Raw genomic sequence first — 26,298 nt, 5'->3', positions numbered from 1 at the left:
CTCTGACCAAAGAAGATATGTTGTCAATATTTCTTACAAATATTTTCTTACAAATAAGAGCAATTTGGGGTCATTTCTATTAAAAAAAAAAAAAACAACAACAAAAAATAGAGGAAAAAAAAAAAGTTTTGCCTCGTCATCAAAACGAGCCTTTTTTTGGGTGTTTTCAACCCAAAAAACCAACTGGAAATGCAGGTTTTTCGGATCATCGGGGACGTGAAGGGGGAAAAATGTTCATTTTTGGGTAAACTGCCCCAAAATGGTGTTAAAATTTACATGTTTTTGGGTTTGGAGATGATTCCATCCGGGTAATATTGTTTAAACTGATCCACAACGTCAGGGTCCAAGAAATGAATCCCATCCAACTGGTTTCCTAAAGTGATCCAGTTTGGTTGGATGTTGTGGGGTCGACCGAAGAGTTCGATATTTTTTATTCTATCAAGAGGACTTTTTTTCCCCAGCTACAATGTTTCATTCCCTTGCAGCTGCTCCACAAGGGTACATCTCTGGTACAGCACTTCAAGGCCTGAAGCCATGAGAAGGGCATTCACAGAACAGCCTGCTGCAGAGGAGAATCCTTGCCACACCTTGTGTGCCCTTCTTCCACACACCGATGAAAACGTTCTCTATTTCTATTGGTTGTAGGGCTTGGTTATTGGTTATAAAAGTATAAATAATAAAAGAATAAGTTACAATACTTATTTTCTACATTACAATTCAAAATGGATTCCTAATAGCTCTCCCAGGCAATTGCAGACATTTTAATTACATTAGGCTCTGAATGAAAAGTGATATATCAAGAGGCAAAGTTAAATCCAACCCTGTAGAAAATTCATTGGCAACAGCAGGGCCAAGTCTGGCCAAACACTTTGTGATAGTGTGAAACTTTAATTTTTATTAAAGGATGCCATTATTTCAGGGAAACATAAATTAAACTCAAAGATTGATCTCAGATGAAGGTTAATAAGAAATGAAATATAAGTAAGAGTTTTAAATCTCAGTTGTTTATTTACATTGATCTAATAATGAAAATACTACTATGTAGCTCCATTTTCTTTATCGTATAAACTACAGTTCATTGATAACTCCTAGGCTCTAATTGCAGTATTGCATACAGGCAGAGTCAAATTGGTCTTACATCTATACATTTATGTAAGTATTAGATTCAATCCTACTCTCTGAAAAATCTAAGAGGCACCTTCCTATTAGACTCACTTTTGGACTGATCCCACCTTTTGAAAGACGTATCATCTCCTTTTATTCTATTGTTTAATCATGCTATTTTTCTAAAATATCATTTTAAAAGCTCTTTTGGGACTAAATGAACATCATCCATTAGTAAAAGAGATGGTGACAAACACTTCAAGCCCTCTGTGGCCCTTTGCCAGATTTCATAGAATCATAGAATTACCCAGGTTGGAAAAGACCTTGAAGATCATCAAGTCCAACTGCAGCCTAACCATAGTACCCTAACACTAACAACCCTCTGCTAAATCATATCCCTGAGCACCACATCCAAACGGCTCTTAAACACATCCAGGGATGGTGATTCAACCATTTGTTCTAGTGAGTCCATGTGACTGTTGGACCAGATGAAGCCAGAACTGGACATGGCACTCCAGATTTGATCTCACCAAAGTAAAGACAGCAGTCACATCTCACCATGGCAATGTTTTCTAGTGCACCCTACAGTATTACTGGCCTTCTTTACCACAAGTGCACATTACTAGAGCATGGTCAACTTACTTCCCACCAAAGCTGCTTTGCAGCTGGTCCTCACCCAGTCTGTACTGGTTACTACTTTGCACCTCCCTCTAATGAACTTACCGAAATTCTCATTTTCTCTGTTTCTCTTGTCTCTTGAGGTCCCTTTGAATGGCAGCACAACAATTGGTGCATCAGTCACTCCCAGCAATTTCATATTGTCTGTAAACTTGCTGCAAATGCACTGTGTCCTGTCACTCAAGTCACTAATGAAGAGGTTAACCTCTGAGGCACAACAGTAGTGACTGGCCTCCAGCTGGGTTTCATGTTGCTGATCACAACCCTCTGAGTTCAGCAGCTCAGCCAGTTTTTAATTCACATCACTGTCTGTTTATCTTGTCCATGCTTCATCAGTTTGTCTATGGGGATGTTATGAAAGATGGTGTTGAAAGCCTTACTCAAATCAAGTAAAATTAATTACTGATTCCTCAAAATGTGTTCCTGTCTAGAGCTGACAGTATCACTTCCGTTCCTCCATACTTTGATTTTTAACATCAGTGTCACAAGTGAAGCTATTTTCAAAAATACCCAGATTGCTACATTGTTCTTTTAGGGATAACGACGCAGTATTTTCTCTAGTGGCAACTCTAGGCTTTCTGTTAACACAAGGGCCCCAACTGATGAACAAATAGCAGGATTGTGTAGAACAAACTTAAGATACCACCTACATAGGTTGCTCTGAAAGCAATGCTTCCTATTTATTTTCACGGAAACTACATCAGATACAAAGAGCACAATAACACCACTTGATTAAAAAAAATTCAGCTACAAAACACTATTTTTCAACACAGACACCACCATTAGCTATGTATAATTGCCAGCAGTAAACAAGAGTCCACATGCTGTGCTTGTAAACATCTGCACGGTCATCCAGAACATGGCTTGTATTTCATGTCACTGTCACCACTGCTGAAACACAGCACCCACCGACTCACTGTGCTCACATTCACCCTCCAGCCTCCATAAATGTTCAGCGAGAGTCAGTGAATGTCAGTGGGTACAATTTTCTCCACATGGAGGAATTCAATTCCACACCTTTGCTTCACCAACATTACCACATCAGATGTCATTTTGCCAGACTGTCCCTGTGCTGCCATCTGTCAAATGGCAACAAAATGTAACAGCATATTGGCAGGAAGATTCAACCTCTACTGCCATACCACTAACATCCACTCTGACACTGTGGGCCAACATCATAAAATAGGATAAAATATCCAGGTGAAATTTAAAGGTTTGAAATTTGATTTGACATGACTGGTGTCAACAATATTCTCATAGCTTGAAGAATTTCTTGGCTGATAGTAAAAACCAATCAAGGATCTATATTCACATTTATAATACTGTTTTGCTATGCAACATTCAGTTGTCTTCTCCTGACAGGACTGCTAGAAGAGATACGTTACCCTGAAGTACAGTAAGAGTAAGGGTCTAAGCCGAAAACCACAGATGCCATCTGGAGTTCACTCTTTCTACTGCTTTCCTTTTTAATGTTTTTCTAAACTTTTATTGTAAGTTTACTTCTTTTTTTTTTTCAATTGTTTTATCTTTCCTAACATTATTCACAGCTGACCGCAGTAGGCAGAAGGCTGTACCATTCTGCTCTTCAGAAACTCTAAATGGTGGCTTCTGAATACAGGAGCTACGGTCCTGCTTCTATTGATTTTCTAGATAATTACCAAAGTAGTCTCTTTTTACTATTTTTGAAGGTGGTAGCATATCTGTAGACCATAAATACATTATTATGCCTTTCCATTTTTTACTAGACTGTAAATATATCTAGTTTTAATTATCAAGTCTGTTTTACTTAGCCTTAGCCACATGTATCTTCTTTCTGTGTCCTTGTTTTTTGGGTTAGTGTTAGGTCAGTTTACCCCCTCGTGTTAAAGTTTTAACTCAACTCTCCATTTGTAAGCATTTATAATTGACTGGATCTTATGAAGTACATTTGTAATATTAAACTTTCCACAGAACAGTTGTGTAGGATCAGACAACTGCTAAACCTCAGTGACATCACAGCTTCAGACATTTGAATTCAACTATAATGGCTGCTTTTATTGTCTTGGATAAAATTATTTATGGTTAAATAGCACTGACACCATGATGTAGCTTTTGCTGATCAACTTTGCTATGATGTCTGAAAAAGCTCTTCTAGTTCCGTTACTCTCAACCTTTTTTGTCTTGTTTTGTTTAAAACCAAACAGAACAAAACCAAACCACATGTACTGAGCTTTGCCTTTATTCCTGTGCTCTGTCTGGGAACATACGATTCTCCATTAAGTAACTCATTATCTGGTACTGAATCTGTGATTTGTTTGTTCAGTGTTTCATCTCATATCTTATATTTCTTTCTGAATAAGCCACTAGGACTTATAACTTCTGTACTTTCAATTTCTACCTCTACTTGGGTCTCCCTGTACTTTGCAACTTCAGAGAAACCCTCAGAACGTGTTCATTAGCCATTGTCTGATCTTTAATTTCCAGTTTTTTGGGGAAAAAAAAAAAAAAGAAAAAAAGTCATATATCATCATTATTCCATATTTGGCTTCAACTCTAAGCACTTCTTACTGTGGCACTTTTCAATGATACAAAAAAAACCAAACCAAAACACAATAAAAAACCTACTCCTAGAGACCATATACCTTTGCAAAAGATCCAGAACATATTCTACAAGTATTCAAAATATCTGTAAAACTCTTGTATTCAGTTAAACAAGCAAACAAACAAAAAACAAACAACCCTGCAGATTTATTTAAGCTTTTAACTCTTTCATCCTTGGGAATGTTTCCACAGTTCAAAAGAGAAGCAGATTTCAGGTCCCTCCCACCTTCTCCTTTTGATTTTTACAAATGGAAAACTAATACCACTCCTCCAATAAAAAGAAGCCTGGATTGTTTCATACATTACTACTTGCACAGCCTGCCAAAGACAACAGTCTCCTCAAAGAACTACACATGCCCAGTCAGTCTGGCTTGTACGCTGTCCAAAAAAAGCAGAAACAGAATTATCTTTAAAAGACATTTTTAGAATAATGTGGGCAAGCTCAGAGAGTAAGGAACTACATAAGGATGGTAGATCTGGGCCTATAATTGTGCAAGGTTTATTTTATAGCATGTTGTAGTTTATAAACTTACCACATCCTTGGGTGGAGGCTCTACTTCCTTCTTCACTTTTTTACCCATTCTAAAAACAAAAACACATAAATGAAAAATAAAAACAGACAAACAAACCCCCTCCTGTCTCATGAACCAGTTCACCAGCGCTTTAGGGAAACTTCTAAGACCGACCTATGCATTTGTTTGACCCATCTAAACAAGTGGAAGAATTCACTGACACTGTAATTCCTGTACAGAAGGATATTCCTTCAAACAGTAACATTCCATTTGTGCAACACAACAAACTTTCTAACACACTTGGTAAAATGTCTCAATCAAAAAGCACCTAAAAGGGAAAATACAAGACATCCCAGGCTCAGGGTGTCACGTGGTACAAATAAACAAGACATGCACTTTTGTAATTCAGTTTTGACTGCATCTATAAATCACACAAGAACAGGCTATTTCCCTATGTTTGCCTGTACATTATATGTTGGCAAACATTCCGTACAGCTGTAGAATGAACAAATGAGTTCTACCTAGCAAAAGTATTTCAAATTCAACTCAATTTCTCTGTCCATATTTAACAGAAGATAAAAATCAGGTCTGTGGGTGCAAAGAAACAGTTTTGCACAAAACTATTTTCAAGGATTTTTTTATTTTTTAATTTTTTTTTATTTAAAGACATTACACCAGGTTCTGTCTTCTGCTTTTTTTGTACTAGCACATGTGCAAGTGAACCTGGAAGACCTTCTCAGCTGCATCTAATAGCAGCTTCTGAAGCGTATGGATTTAATAACCCCACGTGGACCTAATTTCACATGGCTTGCAAAGCCTCGTCTGAGAGGCTTCCAGTTAAGCTACAGGCAAAAAGTGAAGTACAACATGACCCTCTATCACTAACAATGCAGAGAATATAGCCCAAGTTATGCCAAACTTAGGCTTGTTTTAACACTGTGTAAAAATGCTCTTAATATCCCTTAAAACTCCTTGGTAGTTCTCAAGGGGAAAGCACACTATCACCCATAGCCAGGCCTAGCCCAACAGCTTCTTGTGGTGCAACACAAGATCATTACCCAGTGCAATGAGATATGCAGCTTGGCTGATTACAAAAGTCAGGGCTATTGCTTATTGTGGTTGCTAAAACTTTGTAGCTCTTCTGGAGTACTCTGAACTTTTCCAGGTAGTGCTACTGGCATCCCAAATAAGCTACAGCACAGCAGTAGTGAATCCAGCTGATAAGCACATCCTAAAAACTGATATGAAGTTTAAAACTTCATAGGCAGGTCACATATACATGCACAAGTACGAACACCCAGACATAGAAGCATTCAGTGTTTCAAAACCGCAGTTTTGGCTAGAGACCGATTAACATATAAGAGAAACTGTTGTGCAACTAATGTTCTCAGTTTCAAATCCTGTACGTATTCTAACACTGTGAATAACCAAAGCTGTTAGCAGTGTTTCTTCATGCTTTCCAAGTGCATCCAACTTCCAAGGATATTTTCAAGGAATTTGTGTGTTGTCCCCCATGTTCAGAAACATTTGGTTCCTTGGTAATACTGAAAAGGCAGCATCATATGCAGCAACAAGCACAGGGAACTGGATAATTACATGACCATAGGTTACGCCTTTCAGGTTATTTCTTTCCTACAGTTACTGTGCTGGATTTCAGTGCACTCTGCCAACAACTGTTGTTGCACTTGGTTGGTCCCCATACAATTCTTTGTGTTCTGCCCTTAGAGAGAGAATGACCGCTATGACACATGCAGTAGTATTCTGGAATATATTAACCATTAGAACTGCATCTTCTGGACTGAATACACATATTTAAAGGTTACTGGTCCATAAGTCAACTTCTCTCTCTAGCTGCGTATAGAATGCGTATTGCTGACTCAGTTTATTATTCTGAAGATTTTTAATTTAGACAAATTTTTAGTGGGATTTATATTTTTAACGTGATTAAATGTTGGGTTTATGTTACCTGAAAATGCTTTAAAAACTACAAATCTATTCACAAGTGATTAAATGTAGTTAATTAAGTCTTTATGAAACATAAATAATATTCTTATTTGAGTAATGTTTTGTACTTTATATTCCATAAGTTGCTAGGAGTGTAGTTTTTCTACTTCTGTCTTGAGATGAAAGGGCTGATTGTTTAAATCACATAGAGCTAGAGGTACTAAAGGCCTTTGACTAAACAGATGTGGCCATAGCTGAGCAGCCTACAGAGCCATCATTCAGTGCTACTTCCTGCTCTTCACCTGGAATGCGCTGGTTTCAGCGCTAGATAAATGACCCTGCTTTACGCTGCTCCTCAGTGCAGTGATGCGACCAGATGCCGTCTCGCATCCAGTAAAGCAGACATTAGGTCTAACTGCATCTTCCTTCCAAAATGACAGTCCCCCAAACTCTCTCTGTGTCCCGTTTCACTCCAAATTTCAGAAGGGTCATCACCTTTTCTGCAGGACCAGAACTAAATTAGGCGTCAGTACTCAAGTTAGTCACTCTCCTTTATAACAGATGGAGATCTAGCCAGTCTGTCCAATAGCTGTTAGGGCAGATCATCCTAAAGTAAGTGTCTAAAACTGGTCAGGTGAATCACACCTACAAAAACGACCATTTTATCCTCTGATCAAAAATGGAGCCTTGAGCTGCTGGCTCATATATTGGCACTTACACGGCTGACAATTAAAACGAGTCAGATGTATATTTCACCGTTTCTCCACATGAATCCACATGCCAGAACATCACTGGAACCTCGACTTGTTTTTCATCAATACCCTTGTTCACCAGTGAGCATGCACAGAAAGTGCTGGGTTACTTTAATCACCAGATGATGGATAGTTGATTAGTATCAATAAAAAGTAATTAACAAAAGATTTGTTTTATAACAGATCACACTTGGAAATATGAGAAAAGTCTTACAGTGGTTGTACTGATCAAAATATTGAAATCCTCTAAATACTTCCTTTAGTCTATGAGGTACACAATGACACGGTCCAAGTCCTGCTGCATACAAGTAGAGGTCAGATTATTTTATTAAGTCAAACCTCTCAAGTCAATTCCTCTCAGCCAGAGGAAAGAAAAAGAACTGAAGAAACATCCCAAGCCCATCAGTCTGACGAACAGTACTGCCTGGTTTTGTATTGCCCAAGCACCACACCTGCAGTTTCCTGAAGCTTAGCTGCTTGTTAAGAGGTGCACTAAGGAATATTTCCCTCCTGTTGTGTGATTCTAAGTGGCACAATTCATTATCAATTTGTGCAGTGCAAGATGCAGTGCATGAATGTGCATATAATGAAGTAACAGGAATTAACAAACAGGATAGCAAATCACAAAGCAACTGACTGGACTCAAAACCAAATACACTGGTAAGAAGTTTTCCATGGTAGATCAGTATACTGCTTCCTTGTGATATATCTGATAAACGCATGGAATAATCCCAAAAGTCAGATCTCCTCCATCCGTTATGGGGTTTTATTTCCCCAAAGTAAAAAGGTTTAGACAACAAGTTGCTACGCTCTTTCTAACAACAGTCCCTATTTTTAGTGACCACATCAACATTTAAACCCTCTGCTCTTCATTCTATGGCCCGGGTCCAAATGTCAAGTGTATTTCATAAGCAACTAGTCCTTAGATTTAAAAAACACATAAACAGTTTAAATGTGTTACTCAATTCAATACAACATCCCCACATTCTTGTACTACAAATTTAGTTAAAAGATGCCCTGCCTTGATCCTCTCTACTTTCTTTTATGGTTCCCTGTACATTCTGATTTATCGCCTTTCTAAGCTGTCTTAATTATTTTTTCCATATTGCTTTTCCAGATGTATATGTTTCTTATCCCAGAGCCCCTCTGTGACTGTTAAATCTTTCTCAGATATGATTAACCTAATCTGGAATACCACCATCAATTCTAGAACACCACTGATTTATTACGGTCACATTATGCCTTTTTTGAGGATTAATTATTACCCAATTTCCTCAGTGAAGATTTTCGCTAAGCCATCCACATGTGGTAAACAGGTCATTCCCTCAACAGATTGTAGTTAATTCAGGTTCACTACTGAAAAGTGTGTTGTTCCAAATATTCCTGCCTGTGTAAATTACATTCCATGTGTAAACAACTAATTTCATCTGTCGTAGCGTTACCAGCTCACCTACCTGCAGAATAGCTGCAGATATTGCTAACAATCACCTTAATTAACAGAAACGATCTTATCTCAGTAGAAATTTGTGATTTCTCCACGTTATTGCTCATTTCCAAGTTATAATGAAGATATTAAGTAATATCAAACCCGGGGTCTCTCCTTGGAGAATCCAAGCTGTGACAACTCGAATAAAGGAGATTTTTTTTAGAAATTATGTGTGTGATTTTAAATGTCTCACTGAGACTCAGTGAAATCCCTCATCCCATGAGGAACTGCCTAAGAAAAATTGACTTAATCTAAAAAAAGAGAGAGAGAGAGAAAGAGAGAGGTTCCCATTCTCTGAACAATGATAGCCGGATATTCCTCATATAGAAGCCAAAGAGGCTTAGGAAGAAATATATCTTTAAAATAAGTAAAAATTAAATACACTCAAGATTTTAAGCAGCTGTACCAATACATATGTCTTAAAACAAATGTCTCCCTCTACCAGTTTCACAGGGACATTATAGAGCTGAAAGTGGCAATCTAAATGATTGGATTCAATCCTGCCTGCCACATGTATCACATCACATTAATCCCACCAGATAAGTCCAATGCTATAACTTAAAAAAACAGTGTGTATTTTGTTCCCACTCCTCTCAGTGAAAAGCTGCTGCTCAAGTTATTGCTCAGCAACTACAGATTTTTTGTGTGTTCTTTTTTAAAGTATAGCTTACTGTGTATCTGTGTATCCATGTTGTGTTCAAGCTTTTGTCAACTTCTTTCTTTCCTAGCACATGACAAAATATTTTAGTAGATTACTAAATATTTATACCACACAGTATATATTTACTATATCCTATACATCTTATATAGCCCTAAATGTTTTTACTACACATCATATATTGCCTATATTCCACTCATACAACATACTATACCATTTATATACAGTACTAACAAAATACATTTGAAGATAACTCTATTCAACCTTCATTTGGTCAGGCTAAAGAGCTCTTCTAAGGTCCTCTAAAACACCCAATTCTTTATTATCCACATCTTCGCAAGTCTTTTCATAGAATCATTTGAGTTGGAAAGGCCAACTTAAAGGTCATCCAGCCCAACTCCCCTGCAATGAACAGGGACCCACACTGGATCAGGTGCTCAGAGCCCCATCCAGCCTAACCTTGGGTGTCTGTGGGGTAAAAAAAAATGGGTCTATTACAGGGTAAGATAGAAGTACATGCAGTAGGTTTGCAGACAGCAGTGGGAGCTGTAAGGATTCAGAGGCCTGTCTTGGCATTCACCATAGCAGCAGTACATGAGATAATCAGAAAATGGCAGCAGTTCTAGAAGTCCCAAACATGTTGGTATTTCCATCAGCAAAAGTGAGAAGGATGGCTTGCTCATAGCCAACAAATAGTGGACAGCAGCTGTGCTTACCTTCCACTGGCTAAGGTAATACAGCATTGACAGTGTTACAAAGATGGTCATTCCAATCAGCAGTGAGGTTATAGGAGTCCTCTCACACAGGCGATGCTCCACTGTGACCAAACCCACGCTGGGTCTTAAGAGCTCCTGCCTGCAGATCCATCCCATACCTCTGTAGCATCATTAAACAGGGTGAGATTTAGGGTCAATCTTCTGTATGTGAAGTTTTATTCTACTTTTTTTCCTCCCTCTCCTTTATTATCCATGTTATTTCTGATCTCGTTATGTTACTGCTTCAGAGGAATTCTCCATAGCTACACAAGCCCTACAGCTTCACTATAAACCTTGTACGGTGCCCACTTTCCTTCCAGGATCAGGAGCTGCCAGTTTAGGCTGTGGCTGAAGGAAACTTTAACCTCTGCTCTCAAGCTAAAAAATAACCCAAGGTTTGGAGTTATTAAACCCTGTCCCGTGGTTTCTGACGGCTCCCGGCTGCAGCTCAGCGGGGCGGGCACGAACCACACTGCCGCCCCCAACGGCGCCCTCAGCGGTCGGGCCGAAACCTCCCTGTTGCGGTTCCGACTTTAAGCCTCTCACCGCTGCTTCCACAGACGCGTTATTTCTGCTTACTTGCAGCTGAAGGCTCCCAAGCCTTTAACGGGCCACTTCCCGTCTCTCCTCCCGCCCGCCCTCGGGCTCCCCGGCCCCTCGCACCGCCCGGGGGCGATCGCGCCGCTGTTTCCCCGTTGTTAGGAGACGGCTGCGGCGCATGCGCAGTGCGGCGGGAGGGAAGGCGGGACAGCCGCCTGATGGCGGGATGGCACTTGTCGTCTTCCCGCTCGACCTCTCCACATTGTCGGCGGGCAGCAAATGGAAACGGGCGAATATCATTCTTTTTTTGAAGTAATCACACCGAGCTGCACGATTTCTGCCTGAAATTGGCCTGCAAACTGGCTGGTCTCCTTCTGAGAGGCGGTGAATGATTGGTTTTTGCATTGATTTTTGAGTTTTCTTCCTTCACTTATTGATCTTTCTAGATCTGCACCCACAACTTCTTTCTTCCTCTTGCTTTTCCGATTCTCCCATCCCACTGGTGCTCAGCAAGTGGCTGTGGGATGCTTAGTTGCTATCTGGGATGAGCTCAGTGGAAACAAAATGGTCTCCATGACCTTGGCTTCTCCTTGTCTTCAGTGGTGGTAGTTTTTATCATCAGAATTCTATCTGACACAGCCAGTCTCCCCACTTAGTTGCATCTTTATTTCTGTGTGAACGGTCAAATAAACAGTATTTGTTAATGAAGAGTTCACGTGAAGGAAGAGGGATGTGGTAATGAGACCCATGGTCGCTGTTTTGAGGCAGCCTCAGAAGAACATGTTCGGTTACTTAAAGCTTAAAGACCATCTCACAAACATTATGAATCTGCAGCTATGTGGTGAAGTAGACCAGCATACAGGCAGTAAGGAGCAAGGACGACAGCAGATGACCTGGAGAGCGATAAGCATGCTTTTCTCTTGCCCTGATGTTACTTCTGCCGTGACTTCAGCATCCAGAAGCACCTCCAGGTCTGTGTGCTTCTGTGGCATTTTGACTCCACGCCGGGCAAGATTTGAGATTTGAGATTTGAAGGGATGACTTCCGTGTTCCTCAGCCCAGCATCCTTTTCTATTTGGTCATGTGGCTGGAAGTTAAACTCTATGAGCACACTGTGCTCACTTACCTACTCCATAGTCTAAATAAATGGGGTGTTATTATAGTGCGGGAATGCATTTAGCAGAGATTATCTCTTCTGCCTTTATCTGTTTGCCATGGGTAGAGGTAGTCAAGCACGGTGACAGCCACACAAATGCAGGATTTTTTTATTATGCTTTGTATGTATAATGTTAATTTAATTTTGTGAAAATAGTCCAAGGGTGTCATTAAGTAACAACATACTAATGAGGAAGCAAAGGAAGGGGACTAATGAGGATCGTTACAAAATGCCACGAGAATTTATAACTCTGAAAAATGTTCACAAGTGACAGAAATATTTTATTGAAATACGACTTCTATTAGCACAAAAATATACACAAAACAGAATAATACAAACTGCATTGAAGTTGGGAGATTATGAAATGAAAGAGCTTTCTAGAGACTAAGTATCTAATAGAGTGAATAAGGACTTTATAACTACACGTTTTAATGAAATTTCTTCTGACGATTTAGCTTATGACAAAGCCACTATAGAATTTGTACACTTCCCTATGAAGGAACGGGGCCAAATGCCCTATCAATTTGATTAAATTAAGGTTTTTGCAAAAATAAATCAAGTGTGGATTAAAAACACATTTGAAAGAATATTATGAAACAACATTTGGAATATCTTTGATTTCATAAGGGTTTAAGCACATGAGCTGCTGCAAAATCAAAGTATTTGTTGAATGTAAGGGCTGGAAATTTACATGTTGAGGTGTTTCAAATGATCTTCATGGTGTTACTGAAATCACTGCTGGGGGAGTCGTTCCTCATTTCCTGAGCCATCAGAAGTGGAATTACTGTTAGCTGGATTGCCTGGCTGGAATAATTCTTCTTTTCCATTAAAAAGAAAATAAATAAAGAATCAGTCATAATTTATGCCTTAAGAAATACCTGATAACATATGGTACAAAAAAACCTTGTCATGTAACTTGTTTTATATCAGTCTCAGAAGGCAGCTAAAAGGAACTTTCCTTTTTTGACAAGAAGCAGCTGGCTTTTAAAGTAACGAGTTTACAGCATATCTACTTTGCATTTCAGTTTGGTGTTTTACTTCAACATTAAAATACCCGATATCAGTGTAAATTGACCTCTTTGGGAAAGAAAATAAATACATCAGTATTTCTGCATTTGAATTTCTGCCTGTAAGAGGTGACACTTCTGAAGCCCCTATCCTAACAAGTGCTGAAGTTTATTTACATCCCCAGGTACTGCTGCTGAAACATATAAGCAATGCAGGGTATCCCGAAGTGGTATCTGGTGAATCAGGATGTGATGCTTGTTTCTTAGGACACGTGTATCTTAAGAAAATGAGACTGTGTTTTAAATTACCTTGCTATTGTAATTGTGGTTTTAAAAAAACAAGTAGGTTAGCTAACATAGATGAAAATAAAGACCTGTGTTTGTTGCTGAAGGTGCTATTTGAAAACTGTGTGTATTGTCAGAGCTGTTAAAGGGTAAGTGTAAGGATTGACTGAAGGAAGGGATGACTGAAGGAATCACCTTTGTCATTGTATATCTAACACAACAGACACTTCTGGCTACGTATTTTCATAGCATGTCAGCAAATGTATTTAAAGCATTTCTTGCTTTCCCAAGATGTGCATCCTTTTTAAGGCTAAACTGAATTGGTTCTTTGGAATATTATTAAGTGTCATCCTGGACATATTAAGTTTGAAATCAGATGTTCTCAGAGCCTTGTGCTGATGAGATTGTGCTTTAATATCACAGAATCACAGAATTATCAAGGTTGGAAAAGACCTAGAAGATCATCTAATCCAACCATTACCAATACTTCCCAATTAAATCATATTCATCAACACAACATCCAAACGTTTCTTGAGATGGAGCTTGTATGGAGATTGTTTTGCCTACGTTTCAATTTGCAACTTCAGCCTTCAAAAATCGACCACTCTGTAGCGTCCTCAGGACAAATGATGCTGTTTTATTTCCATTCTTATAGCAGCACTGTTCCTGCTAAGCCTTGCCAAAGGAATGACAACTCTGTCCTTGTTTTGGCTTTGAAGACGACTAAACTTGCTAAATATAGAAGATAGTTTAATGAATATTTTTAAGTTGTTTCACTGCTATATTATTCAAAACATACATTTCTCTTGGTTAAAGTCTGCTCTTTTAATTATAGATTTAGAATTCTCATTTCTTGCTCATCATTTGGATGTTTTACTTCTTTTGTATTCCTCCCTTTGTTTCTTGTTTGGAGGGGAAAATGAGCAGTTTTTTCCTTTTTCTTTCGTTCCTCTTCATTGATCTACTCTGTAATTTACATCACTTTCTCAGCTCTGAACACAGTACAGGGTACACAATTACACTTCTATTTTCCTTTTGCTGAAAAAAGTTGAGGCAAAATAGGTAAGAAAGAGACAAGAAGGTTTCCCTAAAGAGATTTTTCTTCTGAGTTCGGAGATCCGGAAAGCGACAACAGACATCTCTAAGTTTGTAGTTATGCAAACAAAAGTCATATAGATAATATTTGCTGAAAAAGACACAGCTTCAATGAAAGCTGTTATTTTTTATAACTGAAAATAACCTCTTGGTTTAGAAAACTGCCTCAGAGATGAAAAGTTATTAAAAGTTATTAAAATTAACAGTTAATATATTGCTACAAAATGTTATTTATCACGTTCCCTAAATTTAGCTGGGATACCTCCATTGTGCTTTCTAGTGTTTAGCTGTGAGAGTGTGTAAGCATCCTGTTATTTCTGAACTGTTTTCAAGTCAGACAAACATATCTGGAGATAATGAAGTACCTTCACACTGGTTTTCTTTCTTACCCCTTCATCACCAGGGGAATTTTTGTAAGAAATCAGAGCATCTGTTTATTCCCACACCCTCCCTCCTGACCTTAAAGTAAACACTTGTGGAGAGGTTTTGCCAGACTCAGACTTAGAGATGAGAATCCAGCATCTTCCTGGCCAGCAGCTTAATGAACCCATGGGTAGCTTGAAGCATGCCAGCACTGCTGTCTCCAAAGGCTGTTGGTGGTGCCAGGCCTTATTGTCGGAATAATGTAATTCACAGCTTGCATATAGATGTAAACCAGCCGAGCTCTTGCCTTTTTGCTCCTCTAAAAGCCAGGCAAAGTGAAAGATGAGCACAAGAGGTGAATCCAGCTGTGCTTCGGGACAGTGACCCAGAAACTGCATGGCACTGAGGCTCGTGTTTTAGCTGGAACTCCTTAATTTCCATCCTCTTTCCTGGCTTTATTACTATCCAATTATTGTTTTGGCATCAGTTGTATTGGAAATTATCTTGGCTTGCTGTCAGCCTACCAAAACGTTTCCTATTTCTGGATATTAAAAAATTGGTCTTCAGCCCAGTTTGGGGTGTTTGGCAAAGTGTGTTCAGGACTGTTTGTAGGGCATCTGCACTGGATGTTACAGAGCTGTGTGTAGAGTGTTGAATAACACACTGTGCAACACAGCTGGCCTTTGTCTTCTGCTTTCTATGTTAAGTTAGAGGTTCTTGGATCTTGTGCTCCCTCTGACTTTAGTAAAAGTACACATTCGGTACTTGCCTAGTGCTGAGTAGAAACTTCACTAAATCCCCGAATGGCTGAGGCTGGAAGGGGCCTCTGGGTCCATCTGGTCCAACCCCTCCTCAAGCAGGGCCACCCAGAGCAGGGTGCCCAGGGCCATATTTTGCTGTGCTTAGGTCAGAACAGGGCTAAGTGCTGTGTGGTTTTGCAGAATCACGGTTGTCCAGAATAGTAATAACTCATGTTCTGTTGCATTACGTGGTTCATTGATGGCTGATACAGTAAAAACTTTCCAAACAGGGACAGACCCTTGGACAGCAGCTTGAGGGTGCAGTTTCCAATGCGCAGGGTAATGGTATTGAGCAATGTTTTTAGACTATAGATGGGTTTTTCTGTTGCTTTCATTCCATACTTAGGGCAATGGCTCCCACTGCATCTGACTTGGAGATGTGCTGAATTTGTGTTTATTAACATTTTAAACATTTAAATCTATACACTAGATCTGTTGTTTTGCTGCTTGCTGATTGATTGGAGTTGTGTGTTGAATTTAGGTGGGGAGGAGCTTTGATTCTTGCAGAGTTAACCCAGTTTGGAAAAGCATTTAGAAAGCGATGGCTGGCTTCTTGCTGGCCTTCCAACCTTTTATCATTTGAAGTCCTATTGTACATATACTAGACTACTGATATCCGAGTGCATGCTTAATAGCTTCTCAGTTAAAGTTAGACAAAGAAACATCTTTTTTTTCTTTATCAGGCAAAGTTCTGAGACAGACTTAGTTCACACAGCTCATAAGGTTAAGCAGTGGGTTAACTGTTTCTCTCCTTGTATCAGATCCTCACTTGGTATAGATTAGCAGAGCTGACTTCAGCAGAAGCGGATCTATTTCCATCAGCTCTGAATACGGTCTCTTGGGCTGTGTTAGTATTAAACAAACTCGTATAGTTAGCAACAATTACTGTTGACAGTGAAAGGATAATAGAGGATTCTGCTCGCAGGTGCCCATCTTTGATCTCAGCCCACCGATTCTGTGTGGCGTGGTGCTGCAAGCTGCCAACCAGACCAAACAATTCTAAAACATTAGTTGTGTAATTTTCAGAGGCCTTTGTCATTGGATGTTCATGCCCAAATCCCTTTGTGCATTACTAGGGAGGCAGCGGCGGCAAGAACTGCCTTGAGAAACAGCAGAATGAAAGAGATGCGAGGTGCCCAGATGAGGCTGAAATGGATCACTCGATGACAAAGCTGAAGCGCAAGCAGTCAGAGAAATAAATCAAAGGATGGTATTGCTTATTCTGTTGGATTTTCCCGTATTCATGCAGGAGGCAGGGACATATGCTTGGGATTAAAGCTAATGTGCCTTTCAAACAAAAAATCATTCTCTGGGGCTTATGCTTCCCGTTCTCAGACCTCTTGAATTTACCATTGAAGTCATTAGCAATTATACAGGAGAATATTCCACTAAATATCCCTTCAGGTCTCTGACTGGACCTAACAAATCTGGATGCAGCATTTCCCCAAATGACAGCTTGATTCCACTTCATATCTCCAGCTGGCTGCGCTCTGCGGCACAATGTTACAATAGAGCTCCTTTATTCTCCTGTGTGAAGTGTTTGTAAATTTAGAGGGGAAAAAAAGAAAGGCTCCGCATGACACAGTGCTGAGTATCAGCACAAGTACTGACATGCTCCACAAGAAGCATTAATTCGTGTTTGGCAGGCCTAGAGATAACTCAAAATATTTTTAATTTTCACAACTGCTCCTTGCCAATTTCTGTTTGCTTGCTTCACTACTGAGAGCAGTAAATCAGCACGCAGTAAGTCATAATGAATCACGCTTATTAGCAATTAATACCTGATAATATTTCAGGATTGTTAGTAAACTGAATCAGCTGGCAGGGTTTGTACTTTTGGTATAAATTACACTTACAGTGCTATTTATAATACTCATTTCGGTCTTTCTCAGAATAATGTGGAAACCCCATCGCAACTATTAACTGTACATATTTCTGTTGTTATTCCGTCAGTTTATCAGAAGAACGTATTTCAGATTTCTGTAAGCTGTAACGAGATATGACAGGCAGGTTAGATAAGAAAAGGTGTGCATCTTCACGAGTGGAAATCGGAATAATTATACGCTGTACTTGGTAAGGCAGGAATCTCGTTGGCAAAGAAGACAAGGAAAAAAACTGTAACAATTTCAAGGCTGTAGAGAATTTTAGCTTATTCTCCTACTTGGCAGCTCCTGCATTAGCTATAGCATAGAGAGATGGGAAAACAGAAAGCTTGTTCACACTGCAGGCCTCTGGGCATTGCAAACAAGATCTCTACCGATTTTTATTGGTCCCTTTCATTGTGCTAATGAGGCGCTCTGGCTTATAAAGGGTTTCACTTGGTTATTGAACTTTCTGCCACTCCAGAAATTGGCTGGCACTATATAGTTGTATTGTATGTTTTAGCACCTGTTGTTATGGTCATTACTCAGGGATAGTGACAATTGCCCTTTGGTCTTTTGTACACGCTGTTCTTTCCAGCTTCTCTGTGGCTTATTGTTTTTCATGCTCAGAACCTGTCATCTTCCCAGTCTGAATAATTTTCTCGCTATAGGACAGTTAGTGTCTCATCAGTCAAACACTCCACTGTGGAAGTGATTTATTCAGAGCTGTGGGGCTTTAGGAATCAAGAGCGCTTTCCCGAATGACACAAACGATACCATTACTAAGTATAATACTGGGGGATTTATTGCGCTGTCTGTTTTATTCTAAACTCCAAGTTCTGCGCATCTCACGATCTCAGGTAGCAGTGCTCTCAGGTCCGGTTTATTTCAGTGCCTGTAAGAATGCTGCCCTATGTCTGGGGCATGCAGCACAGCGTGGTGGGCTGGCACGGAGCTGGGGAATTGGGCTGCAGCCAAAGAGCACGCATCCCTCAGCAGGACCCCTGCGAGCAGCAGGCTCCGCTACGGCAGCACGGCCGTGCAACAGCTTCATTCCTGCTCCATGATCTCATGCATCAAATCAAAGGAGCTGTGTCAGTGCTGAATAAATGTGTGTGTTGGAGCCCCAGCTGCAAGAAAATGCCAGGCGGGAGCTAACTGCCTGAGCCCTGCAAGCAGGGTGAAATGCTTGGCAGGTCTGAAGGCTGAGCTCAGCGGTGGAGCTGATTGCCGCAGGTTCACATCTGTGGCACGATCCCTCGCATCTTTCACATGAAAAAGATAGGCGGCTTTACTCACATCGTGCAACAAACAGCAAGAAAACAGGTCACATGTTTGCAAAAAGTCTCTACTGAAGGAGGACGGAATATTGGAATCATCTCCCCCCCCAAAAAAAGAAGAAAAAATGAGAATTGTTACAACAAGTGATCAAGAACCTGAAAATAATCCCCTACTTTGAGTACGGTTGGGGTTGTACTTTGTGTTGGACTGCTTTTCTAAGCTGGTCACAGCCATCAAGTTCAATCTGCAAGTAATATATTGTGCTAAATAAAGATGATGTGGATGCATCGAGGGGTGTTCTGGCACATTGGGCATGCAAATGTTTTGACTGACAGAAATAGCACTGCTTAAGATTTTGCAAGTGTTTGTATTTGATTCAAGGAGTTATGCATTCATCATCTAGCACTTCTTAGTCTTCTGGCAGGCAAAGCTGTCTATAATTTTGATGTAGACTGATTCTTTTCAAAGGCATCTCGCTGAAATTTTAACACCGAGTTGGTATTCATATTATTCTTCCTCTACCTTGTAGTGAGTTTTCTCTTAAAAGTTTCCAAATAAAAAGTGAACAAAGATAGATATAGGAAGTGACCAGTGCTTACTTCCTTTATCTTAGAACCAAATCTGTATCTCAGTTCCAGTTAGTGAGGTTAAGTTCTGTCGACTGTGCAGTTTGGGGTCCGGCCACAAACATTTCTGACATCCCATTACACAGACAATCCAGTACAAAACTAATTCATTATTTATATTAATAATCCTTCCCTAATGTAGTTTAATTTGTCAGAGCACTTTGAAAAAGAGGATTTTGTCTGGAATTTCTTCTCTTTTCATTTGGCATAAGATGGACCGAATTATCATGATCTAGACAGCTGATTCTTAGTCCAAAGTGGATGGGGGCAGTGCCAAAGATGATGTCATTGTTTGCAGATTTTTTCTGAAGACATGAAAAATGCAGAGTTGTTATCCACTAAGTGCTTCCACTTTCTCTAATGAAGTTGTAGGCAGAGAGTTGAGGGCAGATCTCCCATAACTCACAGCTTGATATCCAGCTTGTCTCATATCACGGTCTGAACCCTTACAGGGGAAAGAAAAGAGCATAAGAAACGACCAAAATATAGCTCTTTCCAGTGAAAAGTACTGAACTTGTCCAGATATTACATATGGCTCTGAGCTATACCTGACTAACACACTTGGCTGTTAGAGTGGTAGGAGATATCTGCTCAAGGACTGGAGTTGTGCTTTTGCAGAGGACTTTAGGATGTCGTGCCAAGGGTGGCATGGACTGGACTCACCAGTACTGGCAGCCCTTCCTACTCTAGTGTGCCAAGAACTGATTCACATAAATACTCGATGATTATTTTTTATTGTTCCTCTGGATTTCTTACCATTTTCTTTTAATCATTTCAAAGTATTTTATAGGATTAGTTCATTTTTCATTGGAACTTGGTTGCCTGCACGTGGAGGTACCACATGACATTTCAGATACACTCAGATAGCAGCCAAACATGGCCTAGGGCTGGTTTTATTTGAAGAGACCTGCTAGAGACTATGGGACATCTCAAATGACATCACCAGCTGACTGTGTGCGAGCATCTGAATCAAACCTTTGGGAGGTGTTTGGTTTGCAGGCTCATGTATCTTCTACAAAGAGCAATCTGCATGTGTTACTGCACTCAAAGGAGTTGCTATTTTTAGGGACAAATCTAGTTAGTACATTCAGTGGAGGCTGGAACAAAATTCAGCTCACCCTAATACCACCAGCACAAGGCAATTCATTTAGCACAGGCACCCAGCACCAGGTATTCAGGCACAGCTGGAAGGCCTGGACGAAGATGTGTGGGAGAACAGTGTCTTTCTGGAACAGCAGCCAGTGGCCAGGACAACACCCTGTGCCCCCCCTCACACTGCCAGGAGAATCTGCAGAAGCACAACATAGGTATAAATGATGGCACAAATCCATTCACTCAGCTGCATAGTTTTAGAGACTCCACTGCAGTGAATTCATCACCAATACAGAATAGGAGCTTAGGCACCTAACTGACATGTTGCATTTATAAGCATATACCTAAATTTATGTTTACTAATATGCAGGGATGAATTTCACCCTTTTGTTCACATCCCGGCTTTGGGCATTTCAGTATCTAAAGGGGTTTTATAAGACAGTGTGACTTTTTTCCAGGTCCTATAGGGGTAGGACAAGGTTGGAGCTGGGTTATATTTAAGGTTCCATCCAACCCAAACCTCTATGACAGGTTACAGTGCATGGTTTGCTGCATGGTTCTGCCAGCACAGCCAGATCCCAGTGGCAGAATCTGACAAATTGGCAAACAAATCCTCTGCGATGTGGGGGGAAATAAGCAGCAGTGTGATGAGAAATTACAAGTCAGTAATGTCAAAACTGTGGTCAGGGAATACGCATGGCCACTGTATTTCGTATATACATGATTGAGGGGAGGTTATGCATAACAGATGGCCTGAAAACAGCAGTTTTGAATTAATCAGAATGCAAGATTATGGGGATGTAGATGACAGATTTAGTGTATAGATGGTGAAAAACTAGATATGAGAAGCATTACAGGGGAAGGAATAGCAAGATTTCCTTGTAGGCTTAGAATTGAGTTGGAAAGGACTTCTGGAGGTCATCAGATCCAGCCCCTTGCCAGTGTTCAAGTCACAGTAGGCCTTTTCCAGATAAATTCTGTTTTAAAGGATGAATCATAGAATTACAGAATCATCAAGGTTGGAAAAGGCCTCCAAGATCATCTAGTCCAACTGTCCACCTGCCACCAACAGTTCCCCACTAAACCATGTCCCTCAGTACAACATCTGAACATCTCCTGAACGCCTCCAGGGATGGTGACTCAACCTCCTTGGGCAGCCTGTTTCAGTGCTTGATCAAATGGACAGATTCTTACAACCTAAAGACAAGCTGTTTCTATGCTTATGTGCTCCCATAGATAACCTTTTTTCTCTGTCCACTCCAAATGTCCTTTGTTGCAACCTGACTCTTGTCTCGTCCTTTCTCTGTGCAGTTCAGAGAAGAGTCCAGCACCATCCATTCCATAGGTGCCAGTTGGGCAGTTCAAGCAGCAGCTGGATTCCATTCAGCAATTTCTTCACCAGGGTGGACAGTCTTTCTTGTGCTGGGACTGCTAAAACTGGACATGAGAAATGAACAGAAGGGAGAAATCACTTTTGTCAGACAGCTGCCTACACAGCTGCCAGTGCACCTGGCATGCTATTAGCGCTGCTGCTGCTGTGTCCAGAGCCACAGAACAGGAGTCTGTGCAATGTGGTCGGTGTAACTCTGGATTCTAAAAATCACTAAAGAATCCCAAATCCTTCCAGAGCCCTTGTGTACCTACTGTGTAGTTGAGTTCATAATAGTTCTGAGAGTTCTCCTGGCATGTGTAAGTGGCTGAAACTGCATAGAAGAATGGGTAACTGCAGGGCTCAAGGATAGTATGTCGTTATTCATCAAGTCCTTTGTCTGCCGAGGAGGCTGAAAAATCAAAACAATAAGAAGAAAGTTATAAAACAACAACTAAAGCACCGAGCAAGAATTTCATATGCAGTGCATAAATAGAAAGTTGTATGTATTTTAAATCCCATTAATCTGAAGTCTAGTATAGGAAAATTAAGTAGATCCAAGCATGGCTAGAAAGAAGCAAGTGCATTCTTTTCATAAAATTCTCCATAAATATAGATGCATAACAGAAATTTGTCAATGAGTATCATGATTTAAGTTTATTCTTTGTAACTTACAGGATATGCCTGTAAAATATGTGAGTAGCACAATATAAGTAATGGTGATGATTTTTACAGGATGCTGGCAAAAATAATGTACATTACGGATGGTTTTTATTTACAATACTATCGTAAAACTACTGACTGTCTGTTGAAAGATGCTAAGGAATGTCAGTTTCCCATGTAGGACTTTGTCTTTAATTTCAATATATTCTTTAAAGGAGTATGTAAGCTCTTAAGATTCCTACTGTACTGTAATAAATATCCCTTAAGTATTATTCTTGTTCAATGTGAAACAGGTGGTGCTGAACCATGATATATACCTAGAACTTAATCTGAAGCAGCCTTGATCTGTGTCTGCAGTCCTGCCATGATTGATATGATTTTGCGGGTTAATTTTATAGCAGACAGAAACCACAAAGCAGAAGGTAGAGATGTGTTGAAACCTTCATTTACACCGAGTTCTGACATTTGGTCCATTTTTGCGTGTTCCCTTTTCATAGGGACCATGAAGGACATGTCTTGGGCTTTGCATCGGATTAATTTTAGGCTCTATAATGATACCCTCTTTGGTGTCTGCAGTCTCCATGAGCAGAAGCTGCAGTGAAGTTGGAGGAGTTCCTTTTGATACTACCTATCAAGAGCACTCATTAATTTTCAGTGATTCCAGTTCTGATTAATGCTACCATGAAATCAGACCCAGCAGAATTATGGTGGATTTGAGTTCACTTATGTATTTATTTATATTCCAGTGAGTCTACTTTTAATGCTAGGTGATATAGAGAGATAAAAAAAGAAACCAACCACAAAATTTAATCGGATGTAGAGCACATTAATAAAATAAAACTGCATTTGCAGGATTTAAATAAACCATCGGAAAAAGCTGTATGATGGAATTTAAATCTCAACAGAGCTATGAAAACCAGCATTCCTTTTCAGCCCAATGCAGTGTCTTTGTGGTAGCAGATATCCCACCTCTGCCTGCTTCAAGTTTCAGCTTCAGGAATGCAATGGAGTTACAGCATCAGAGGGGTGAGCATAAGTGTTCAGTTGTCACAAGCAGTATAGTTTTGAAGGGGCTATGATATGTGTTTTCTGGTTGGCATGGCTAAGCATCAGAAGCCACTGTCTAACAGCAAAGAGCTCTACATCCACACTGGCAAGTGATCTGGTGCAAAAAAGTGTCAGTCAGTGAATTAATCAGTACTGAGGCCTGGACATCTATCTACATTATGTGAAGTTCAGGGGCTTTACTTCAGACTAGTTTCAGTTTGGCCCCCCAGACCATCACCACTATCATCACATGTGGTTAGGAGCTATCCGAGGCTTTGTTTAGGTTAGTAAGCATCGTGCTGTGAGAAAAACACATCTGCAGAGTGAAGCAGCTGCTGCTGGGAACCTAATGTTCAGAATATGTACTTTGGAGGGTTTACTACACGTTAGATCTTGGCCCAGGCACTGAATGCTCATTAGTAAATGCAGCATGTTAGGAGAAAATCTTGGAATACAACTTCCAGGTTAGTTCTGCCTTCAAATAATACAGTTTAGGTTTTCTGAGACTTCTCTGCATTGTGAACAGAGGAGCAGGTCAAGTAGCCCCAAGATCTGCTTCCTGTGCACACCTCTGATCTGGACTGACCAGCGGTGACACAAACATACCCTGAAGTGGTAAGTGCTGTCACAGGCTCATGTGTTCCCATAAGGGACTGAAATGTAATTGGTGGCTATATGGAGCACAGACATCAGGTTGGGCTCTTCTGAAAGGAAACCTGGTGCCTGCAAACACTGTTGTGCAGGCTGCACCAACCTGCAGTAAATGGGAGCTCTCAGGATTTGTATTACCTCGAAACAGAATGCTAAACAGACACAGCTGTAGTCTGGATTTTGTGGCAGAACATTCCGTTCCTCTTGGCACCCAAAATGGAGCTGAAGCAGATCAAGCCTCTGCGCAGCATTTCAGAAGGCAACGATGAGTATTAGAGGAATTGCTGGGGACAGGTTTGAAAATTAATCCGAGTGCAGACATGACAGTCCATGAGCTGCTGACAATCCCTTACGCTGCCCCAGGCATTTAGAAGCATCACGAACCAAGCACATTTGCCTATGGTCAAAAATGGGGGCAGTGCTTCATTCCAGAGGTTTTTTTTAGGGCTGTTTCTTCCTTTTCCTTCTTTCCTAATTTTTTAATGATTATTTTTAATGTCCAGCTGCCTTTGGTCACAGTCATTTAATGCCCTATAGCTGCAGTTTAAATATCTGATTTGAGCTTTCAAAAAGGCTATTCTACTTGTCATCAACAAGACAGAAGACTTTTACTGTAAAATATGTTTCTTAGATACTCTTAAATAAAAGTCATAAACTGAACTTATTTTGTTGCTACGTGGAAAGAATATTGGGAAGGACCTCTGCCAGTTTTTCAGATATTCACCTATCACTCTTTACACGATCATTTTGTTTGTTAAATGTATACAGTCCTAAGAACAATCACAAGTAAATGAAAGGAGTGTTCCACCAACAAGCCAAATAAATATTGTGTCTACAACTAGACCAGCTCTTAGTATTTAACTCATCATAACATTTAGCTTAGGAGAGTCAGAGGTGCAGTGCAATGCATTCACATTCTAGGCTTGGTAAGAGTGGTCAGGACTATCGGAAGATCATGTGCAATTATAGAAAGTAACGGGCAGCAGTAATAGTGTCAATAATGGTTAGTAGGTCCTTTAAATTGTATTTAATTGCATTTTCTTGAATTCCAGGCTGTTTGTTGAAGCTCTAGACTTCATGTACCTCTAATAAAATCCTTCAGATCCTATTCCCATGGGTTCTGCTGAAATCAGCCCAGGCAAATATCTTGTTTAATTTACTTTAAAAAAAATCTAAGGGCTAATTCTATTCTGAATTTGCAGAGGTCTGAATTAAGACTTGTTCGAAAATAAATTGATTTTGATCCATGATTACTATTTAGAATGTCTTTATTTTACAAACTTGCTTCAAGGAATGTTTGGATGTTGTGTTGAGGGACGTGGTTTAGTGGGAGCTGTTGGTAATAGGTGAATGGTTGGACTGGATGATCTTTTAGGTCTTTTCCAACCTTAGTGATTCTGTGATTCTGTGTAGTGAACTTAAGAAAGGCTTTTATCACTGAAAATGTCATAGCTAAAACAGGATTTTTGGAACAGTTAATGGCAACATGTGAAGCGTTTTGTTTTGTACTAATCTGCATTTCTGCCCTACTGTTCACTCTGTAACAACTCCATTTTCTTCTTTAGATATACATCTGCCAATCAAACTAACATGAGACCACCTTTGCTGTTTGAAATGTACCAAATAACTTATGTACAGGTATTCAGTGGAGAAGGGAGAATGGAGAGCAGTGCTAAAGCCAGAAACTAAAGTTGCTTCAAAACTGGAATCTTACAGAGACCTGATTTTCTCCCATATAATATCATATAAAATAGTTTTTGTAGAGATCCTGATGTTTGCCCTGTGGAAATTAATGGAAAAATATCTGTTGAATTAAAGAAATCTGGGATGATATGTAATTACAAAGGTAGTTATAACAAAGACACATAAGTGTAAATCAAAACAGTGAAAATTCTTATTTGTTGGCTAATACACTGTGGCAAGTGTTTAATTATCTCTCGTATTGACGACTGTCAGCTAATAAATACCACTTCAGGTGGTTTAATCAAATAC

General features: G+C 39.9%; 1 protein-coding gene across 5 annotated transcripts in view; it reads right to left on the bottom strand.

Annotated features, from left to right (window-relative positions):
• Nucleotides 1-11,190, bottom strand: part of ARMC3 (armadillo repeat containing 3) — a 54,964-nt gene extending 43,774 nt beyond the window's left edge. The window contains exons 1-3 of one of the 5 annotated variants that reach the window (XM_015853330.3): nt 11,049-11,184; nt 10,431-10,590; nt 4,896-4,944 (exon numbers count right to left, since the gene is read on the bottom strand). In XM_015853330.3, coding sequence (XP_015708816.2) covers nt 4,896-4,943 — 48 coding nt within the window. In that variant the 5' untranslated portion in view covers nt 4,944; nt 10,431-10,590; nt 11,049-11,184. Of the gene's footprint in view, nt 1-4,895; nt 4,945-10,430; nt 10,591-11,048 lie in introns of all 5 variants that reach the window. The other 4 variants (XM_015853333.3, XR_014943102.1, XM_085538715.1 and 1 more) reach the window with 4 other exon arrangements.
• Between the last annotated feature and the right edge of the window lie 15,108 nt (nt 11,191-26,298).

Source organism: Coturnix japonica, chromosome 2 (assembly GCF_054131305.1).
Source record: "Coturnix japonica strain WE chromosome 2, WE-NBRP24, whole genome shotgun sequence".
NCBI classification, from domain to species: Eukaryota; Metazoa; Chordata; class Aves; order Galliformes; family Phasianidae; genus Coturnix; species Coturnix japonica.
This window is presented reverse-complemented; position numbering and strand designations above follow the sequence as displayed.